Source organism: Octodon degus, unplaced genomic scaffold (assembly GCF_000260255.1).
Source record: "Octodon degus isolate 3935 unplaced genomic scaffold, OctDeg1.0 scaffold00056, whole genome shotgun sequence".
NCBI classification, from domain to species: Eukaryota; Metazoa; Chordata; class Mammalia; order Rodentia; family Octodontidae; genus Octodon; species Octodon degus.
The window spans coordinates 12,414,703-12,423,189 of NW_004524632.1; the positions used below are offsets into that span (position 1 = coordinate 12,414,703).

Sequence of the window (8,487 nt, forward strand, 5' to 3'; positions counted from 1 at the left end):
GAGTCATATACAAGTGTAGGAAATCTGTCCACACAGTAAATACTAAAGAATGTAGCTGAGGGCCTGGATCCTACTTCATGGGCCTGTGCCAGAAAGGTTCAAGGGTCAGTAGTGGAAACTAGAAAGTCTACGCCAGCGCTCAAGGTAAGTACCAGAGCTCCCCCAAAGGTACCACAGCTATCCTCATCGACAGTGAGGTCCTGAGCTCCTCCAGCGATGAGGAAAGCTGAGTTCCCATCAGGAAAGCCAATGTGACAAGCTTCTCTGGGAGGCTGAGCAGTGCTCCGGAGTCAGGAAGTCAGGAAGTGGTGTTCAAGATGAGCACCAGAGCACCTCTAAAGTTCATCAGGAAAGCCAGCATGACGGTCCTCCAGAACAGCCCAAGAGGGGCTGGGGAGATAGCTCAGCAGAATAAGCAGTAGGCCTGAGTTCAATCCCCAGTTCCGCAAAAAAAAAAAAAAAAAAAAAGGCAGAGCAGCCCAAGAGAACTAGCCGCTTCCAGCAGCTCCACAGCGTCTCCAGGCAGCATCCCTCACAGAGTTCCGGCAGCTCCTCTGTTCTGCCTTTCTGCTGCTGGCAGCAGTCCTCAGGTGGACCTTCCACACCCAGCACCACACCTGTTTAAATCAGCTGGGTGTGATAACCAGTTAGAAATCTACTACACCCTTCTACTTTTGTTTTTCTTTTTCTTTCTTTCTTTTTTTTCTTTTCTTTTTTCTTTTTGGTAGAGATAGATGTCTCACTGTGTTGCTCAGGCTGGCCCTGAATTTTGAGGCTTGAGGTCCTCCTGCTTTTGTCTTCTGAGGGCTCTGATGCAGGTACACACTGCCTGAAGTCTCAAATAATGCAGAAGAGGCGGTGACCTGGCACAGCGGTCTGGGCGCCGGGCCGCGGAGCGCAAGGTCAAATAATGCAGAAGCAGGCGTGGTGACATGCACCTGTAATCCCAGCACCCTAGAAGACAGAGGCAAGAGAATCACAAGCTGGAGTCCCACCTGGGCAACTTAATGAGACCCTATCTCAAAATTTAAAATTAAGGGATGGGAATCTACATAATGCGAAAGCCCTGGGTCAGTCTAAAAGAAACAAAAACGATAAAGCTGTTGTGGCGGTCTGGCCCCGTGGCTGAGCCTTCGCTGGAAACCCACTTGAGCAATACACCACCGCGAGACCTCCTCTCCAGAACAGCCAAGTCTTGGAGAGCTGGCCTGGCTTCAGCGGCCTGTGCTGTGCTTTTCTCCAGATCCCAGCAGGCTGGCTGTGGTGTTTGCTTCCTGGGATGCCTTTGTTTTTTCAGCCTGCCCTTGAACTCCCTGTGTAATCAGTCCAGGTTGGCCTTGAGCTCATGGGGTCCTGCTGTTGCCGAGCACTGTGCTGCGCTTGAGCCAGAGCCTGGAGTGAGGATAGCTCCCAGGAGGACGGTCACACAGTTGTGGTAGCTGCATGTGGGTCTTCGCGTCATTAGGAAGGAGTTGCCTCAGCCTGGGGTCTGCTCCTTGTCGGGGTTTTGGGATTCTCCTGGGCCTCTGCTTCTAAGGAGGTGCTTGTTCCCTCATGAGGGCCCCTGCCACGCTCTGTGGTACCTCAGCATCTCCCTAGCAGCACTTGCAGGCCACCCTAGAGCCCTTCTACTGGCCAAGGGAGCCCCACCCTCTGCTAGAGGGCGCTCCCTGGCTTCTCGGCCCTTCCTCACCACCCTAAATTACTTGTGATAGGAGTAAAAAGACATGAATCTGAAGATTTTTATTTATTTATTTATTTATTTATTTATTTTTTGAGGAACCAAGGATTGAAGTCAGGCCCTTTTGCTTGCCAGGCAAGTGCTTATTCTACTGAGCCATGTCCCCGGCCCCTCTGAAGATGGTTTTAAGAAGTACATGGCAAGTGCCTGGGGAAGTGCTTGCCACGCCCCAGCTTCATCTACCGTGTGACAAAAAGAAAAACGGCAAGCTGTGCATGGTAGTATACCTTATAACCCAGACGTGCAGGAGGCTGAGGCAGGAGGATTGTGAGTTCAAGGCAAGTTTGAGACTATCCAGAACTACATAGGAAAACAAAAACCCTGTCCCAAAAACCAATGAGAAAGGGAGTAGGTATTTTGTTTGTTGGTTGGTTTTAGTATGTAGTAAAGTTTATTGTTGAAGGTCACAGGACAGCAGCAGGAATAGGCAGAAGGTTGAAGCGGGAAGAAAGGGAGCTCAGTAACTCAGGCATCCAGAATTTATAGGGTCTGCGCCCCTGGGCAAGGCGCCACCCCCACCGTCTCCCAGAGGGCCTGGGTCTGCAGGGCCCAGGAGCTTCCAGAGGTTTAACCATTAGGGCGGTGTTGTGTTTATGGTGAATGGGGAGAAGGTAGTGGCTCACAACTGCCCTGTCTTAGGGTGATGGAAGCTACCTAATCAACTGGGCGCTGTGGCCTTTGTACGTCAATGATGGGAAGAGAGTCACTTGGCCACCTTTGTTTCTAACCCTACTATTCTCCCCTGACAACCTGGTCTCTGAATGTCTTTGAGAGGGGGAATTCCGTCTTCTGTAGCTGCTTTAAGCTGGGTAGGGGCATTGGCCCCACTGCCTCGGAGACCATGAAACCCTTGCCCTGACAGTCTAGAGCCCAAGGGAGCTGAGTCCTCCTCTGAAGGTTTTTGGTGGACCGTGGGCGCGGAAACAGGCTCTGCTCTCAGAGTGTGGTCACCACCAGTAGTCTGATAGCTCCTTTGCTGGCTGGTCGTCAGCTTGCCTGCTCCTGCTGAGGTCTCTGGAAGGCTCTGGGTGGCTGCTGCTCTGAAGTCTGTGAGGTCTCTGAGCCACTGTGCGGTAAAGTCCCATGACTCGTGGTTCAGAGATGTCTCCCACGGCTTAATGAAGTCCTCTTGGCTGCAGTAGACAGATACTAGTCCAGTGGGACAGATAGCCCAGGTTCTTGTGTATGACAAGGAAAGAATTGCCAAGCGTATGCCTTGTAGAGTGTAGTAAGTTTATTGAAGACTGCTGCAGCAGGAAGAGCAGAAGGGGATATGGGGAAAAGGAAGCAGGTGGTTTTAGATTGCCCCACCCTTGTCCTCAGCATGGAGCCCAGGGACTTGCTTATGCTTAGAAAAGCTCTCCACAGAGCCAAGACCCAGCTGGGTCCTGGTGTGGCCAAGGAGCCTCCACTGCGTGGCCTGAGGGAAGTCCCTTTGTCACCTGTCTGCTCCTGCACAGCAACATCCCCTCCCATGGCAGGAGTAGCTGGGCCTTCGGCCGTGTTTCACCTTACACCTTCTTACAAGAGCTGCCCTCAAGTTGGTGCCCCCTCAGTCTGAGCCTCTGATGTATCCTCAGGCCTGCAGGCCACACCAGCTTGTCCCTCCTGGCGGCCCGTGCTGGACTTAGGTCGCAAGAACCTGGATCGGCCCTCTCCATGCTACCTGAGCTTCTGGCCAAGCCAAAGAGACTTGGCAAGCCTAGTACCTCTCAGGAAGGCCGGGCAGCTTGTATGATGATGCCACGCTCTGCGATGCGTCTGCTCCCAGCATTCAGGAGGACCGCTGCCTGTAGCTGTCCTCCTTTGAACTTGGCTTAGGGAAGGGGCAGAGATACCTGTGTCCTTGGACAGCTATTGTTTGGCTTGGTGCTGCCTGCCGAGCAATCTCCAGAAAATGGGCAGAGAAGGTCGATTAGGACAGGAAAGGCCTTGGAGGCAGAGGCCACACCTCAGCACCCACCCGGGAGCGGGGGTGGCTCAGGAGGGGGCTTCATCTGCTGGTGTCCTTCAGATGCTGCTCCTCAGTGCCCAACCTCCACCGTCTTCTGAAGCCAGTGGGCCTGATGAGGGAGGGATGAGCTGTTCCGCTGAAAATGCTTTGTCCTGTGGCTCAAAGCTGATGACTTTTTAAAAGCTGTGCTTCAGTGTTTACTTTGTCTTGCAGTGGTTTGAGTCCAGCCAATGACACTGGAGCCAAAAAGAAGAAAAAGAAACAAAAAAAGAAGAAAGAAAAAGGCAGTGAGACAGATTCAAACCAGGATCAGCCTGTGAAGGTAACAAGGAGGCTTTGTTCTTTGGCTGAGTTTCCCAGCACGGTGTTTGGGAGATGAGAGGCGGCCTCTCCTGACGCAACCCCAGGGGAAGAGGAGGGCTCAGTGCTGACCCCTGCTGCCCTGCACCTCCGTGAAGAAACTGCTCTTTGTCCCTTAAAAGACAGCCGGTTGGACACCCAGTCCTGGGCGCAGTGCAGCCTGCTTGTGTATAGTGCCAGGCTCTGTGGGCACAGGCTGGCGACATCTCTTGTTCCTAGAACGGTGTTCTCGGGGCGCTCTGCTTTGGTCCTCATTGCTATATGTGGAAAAACGGTGCTCTTCTTCCTGCTCTTCTTCCTCCTTTTTCGCCTCCTTCTTTCTTGGTGTAAGGATTGAAGCCAGGACCTTAAAGTATGGTAGGCAAGTACACTACCACTAAGCTACATTCCCAGCCCTTTTTAGTGTATTTTGAAGAGGGCCAGTGAGATAGCTGAGCACATTAAGTGCATGCTTAGACAAGTGCAAGGACCTGGGTTCAATCCCTGGTACTACATGCAACACTAGCCCCGCCCCCAGGTGCTCTGAGCCAGCCACCAAGTCCGGGCGTGGTGGCACACACTTGTAATCCCAGCACTGGGGAACTGACAATGGGAGGATTGCTACAGGTCTGAGCTGGGTAGTGAGACCCTGTACCAAATACCTAAATTAAATAAATTTATTTATTTTGAGACAGGGTCTCACTAAGTTACCCAGGCTGGCCTAGAACTTGTTTTTTTTTTGAAGGCTCATTTTCTTTTTTTAATGTTTTTATATTTACTTTATTTTTTTTAAATTTTTTATTTATGTGTGTGTATGGCCAGCTCAGCCCACCAGGGGGCAGGGCTGGCTGGCATGTGGTGCTGGGGGATTGAACTGCAGTCCCTGTGCTTTGCTAAGCTTGCTCTAAGTAGGTGCTTTAGACCACTGAGCCATCTCACCAGCCCCTGGCTTGGAACTTGTGATCCTCCAGTTTCAGCCTCCTAAAGTTCTGGGACTGCAGGTGTGCACTTTATACCCAGCTGGCCCTCTTCTGATGGTAGACCCTCACACATCTGCAGTTGTTCTTTCAATTGCTGTGGTTGTCATGAAAACCAGGAGTTCCCAGGGTCCTAGAGCATACAAGCCAAGAGCAGTATGCTGGCACAAAACCCAGAGAGATCATAAGGGTGAGTTTGTTCCTTAAGAAGCAACACTACAGAAAGAGATCTTTTACTTCAGGCTAAATGTGCTCTTCAGAGTAGGCTGGGCGGAGCGCAGAGCCACCAGTCTCCTTTGGAATTCCTTTCCCCAGTGGGCTTGTGTCGTGCTTATGCCTCAGGTACTGCGTCCCACAGTGAGTCTTTACCATCCCGTGGCAGCTTGAGGTAATTTCTATTTCTGATACCAGACCCATTGGGGAAAGAAAAACGGCTCACGCTTATCGACCACCCTTGATAGGCTGAACCTCATGGAAACCAGCCTAGACTATCACTGTCTCTGCAGGGGAGCGGGAGCAGAGCGAGTTGATTGCCTGGTCTTCCAGCCAGGCGTTCTTGCCCAGTTCCTGGCTGCAGGACTTGGGTGGGAGTGGGTATTTGATGGTCCATGAGGTTTGGAACTCAGGCCTACTTTTTAAAATGTAGTTAGTACAGAGTCTACAAAGTCTCACTACACAGATTTGACTCGTAGTGATCCTCCTGTTTTCAGCCTCCCAAGTTCTGGGGTTACAGGCCTCCACCACACCACCATGCCCAGCCTCAGTCACCGTCTCAGCTTGCCCCGGGGGCGGGACCAGCATGGCACACCAGGGATTGAACCCTGGTCCCTGTACCTGCCTAAGCAGGTGCTTAGTCCACTGAGCTATCTGATCTGCCCTTTCAAGCCTAGTTTTGAAGTGAGGATTTTTAGCTTTTTTACCTTTGAGTGCTGGAGACAGAACTTGGCCTTTTGCAAGCTGAGTATACACAGTGCTATCGAGGTGTGTCCTGGTGGTGCACTACCCAGACACCATGCGCACAGCAGCTCTCTGCTACCTTCTTCATCAGCGTGGTGGTGTTCAGCATGGAGAGCACATTTTATGCAAACAGCAAGAAGAAGAAAATCACTTGAATGGATTTGTACTCCTCTGTGTGGGGATTACTGGGGATGGAGCCCAGAGCCTTGCAGTTGCTGGCCCAGCTCTCACCACAGACCTACACCCCTGGCCTGTTTCCCTGGAATAGAACTGCTCATCACTTTAGACCCATTATCATGAGGCTCAGGAGCTGTGAATGAGTAGGGAGTTCATGAAAGAAAAGATTATATGTATATATATATATTTTTTTTTTTTCCCCCCATACTGAGGTTGCTACACAGCTCAGGCTGGTAGTGATCCTCCTGGCTCAGCCTTCCCAGCACTGGGATTATAGGTGTGTGCCACTACGCCTGGCTTTAGGCTGGTACAGTGTGGCAAGGGTTCTAGGGCCAGCATGACACATGGTACCTTATGCTTATCAGGCAGGTGCTTAGACTGCCGAGCTATCTCCCCAGCCCCCAAATAACCACTTTTAATCAGCAAGCAAAAAGGTGCTAAAAGGGGTGATGAGATCGCTCAGCGGCTTAAGTGCCTGCTTTGTCAAGTGCAGGGACCAGGGTTGGATCCCTGCCCATGTGCCCCCCCCATGCACGCACACACTTGTCCAGCGAGAGTCCTTCCGGGCATTGAGCCAGCCACGTAGCTCAGCAGATCAAAGCACTTGCTTAGGCAGACGCTGTGGCTGGGGTTCGATCCCCAGCATGCATGCTGGCCCCGCCCCTAGGGTGCGCTGAGACAGGGATTGAGACTTGGGGTGGCACACACCTGTAATCTCAGCTCTTGGGAGTCTGAACACAGGCGGATCACTACGAGTTTGATCTATGTAGTGAGGCCTTGTAGACCTTTACTAAAATAAAAAAATAAATTAAAAAATCTAGGCATTGTGGTGTACACCTGTAATCCCCAGCGCTGGAGAGGCTGAAAACAAATTAGAAAAAAAAAAAAAAAAAAGGTGCTGAAACTCAATATGAAAGACAGAAAAATTGAAACTTTTTTTCCCCCTAGATTAACAGAAATTAAGGTTTGGTAAACCTAACAATGAGGGTCTGGGAAAGAGAGATTTTTCCTGTGCTTCTCATTGGATTATTTGATATTCTAGTTTTACAAAGCAAGATAATGATACATTTTATAATTTCAAATGCACATATCCTTTGACCCAGCTAGCCTCTTTCTTAAATTACCCTACATAAATTCATATCCTAGTGAGCAAAACTGGAAGTATAACAAAATTCATTGCACCATTGTTTGTAAAAGTAAATAGCTAAATCACTAAAATACCCATCAGTAGAAGGCTGGTGTACACATGGGATGTTGGTTGTTAAAAGAGGCTGTTCTGTGGAACAGTCTCTTACGATGCTGTGTGTGTGTGTGTGTGTGTGTGTGTGTGTGTGTGTGTCTTTTTGAGATAGAATTTCCCTGTGCAGTTGGAGCTGGCCTTGAACTCACTTTGTATCCCAGGTTAGCCTCAAAACTCACACAGCCCTCCTGCCTCAGTCTCCTGAGTGTGCTACTGCATCTGGTGACCCCGTGTTCTTCAAAAGGCAGTGCTGGACTGAACTCAGCCCCTCCCCGCTAAGCACATGCTCTGTTCTTGAACTGTGCCCCACCCTCTCTCACATGAAGTTTACCTTACTAAATTACTCAGGCACGGGGCAGGTGGTGGTATCCACCTGCAATTCCAGGCCCAGGCAGGACGGTCATTGAGTCCAAGGCCACCTCAAACTGCAGAGGGAATGTGTCTCCAAAAAATAAATAAATAAATTGTTCAGACTGACCTGGAACTTGGGACCCTCCTGCCTTGGTTTCTTTACTTTGTTTCTTTCTTTAATATATTTAGTTAGGGGTCTACAGGGTCTCACTACACATATTGGACTCCCTCGTGATCCTCCTGTCTTTAGCCTCCCAAGCACTGGGGTTACGGTAGGGGGCCATGCTACCACTTACCTTTTTTTTTTCCCGGAACTGGGGATTGAACTCAGGCCCTTGCACTTGCCAGGGATGTGCTTATTCTACTAAGCCATCTCCCTGGCCCCCACACCCAGTCTTTTTTTTGGGGGGGGGGGAGAACTGGGGATTGAACTCAGGCCCTTGCGCTTGTCAGGGAAGCGCTTATTCCACTGAGCCATCTCCCAGGCCCTCCCACACCCAGTTTTAATCACTGTCTCAGCTGGCCTTGGAGGTGGGGCTGGCAGAGCACTCTGGTTACCCTGGTCCCTGCGCCTGCCTAAGTGGGTGCTTTAGTCCACTGAGCTATCTGGCTGGTCCTTACCTTGGTTTCTTAAGTAACTGGGATTTCGGGCATGTACCATGGTGCCTGCTTAAGATGTGACAGTTTTTGGGCCTGGTGGGATGGCTCAGTGGTCTAAAGCACCTACTTAGAACAAGCTTAGCAAAGCACA

At 50.6% G+C, this 8,487-nt stretch overlaps 1 protein-coding gene across 1 annotated transcript in view; it reads left to right on the plus strand.

Moving 5' to 3' along the window:
* Nmt1 (N-myristoyltransferase 1) overlaps window positions 1-8,487 on the plus strand; it is a 39,319-nt gene that overhangs the window by 17,788 nt on the left and 13,044 nt on the right. Inside the window, exon 2 of the mRNA XM_023718145.1 lies at window positions 3,909-4,017. Coding sequence (XP_023573913.1) covers window positions 3,909-4,017 — 109 coding nt within the window. The remainder of the gene's footprint in view (window positions 1-3,908; window positions 4,018-8,487) is intronic.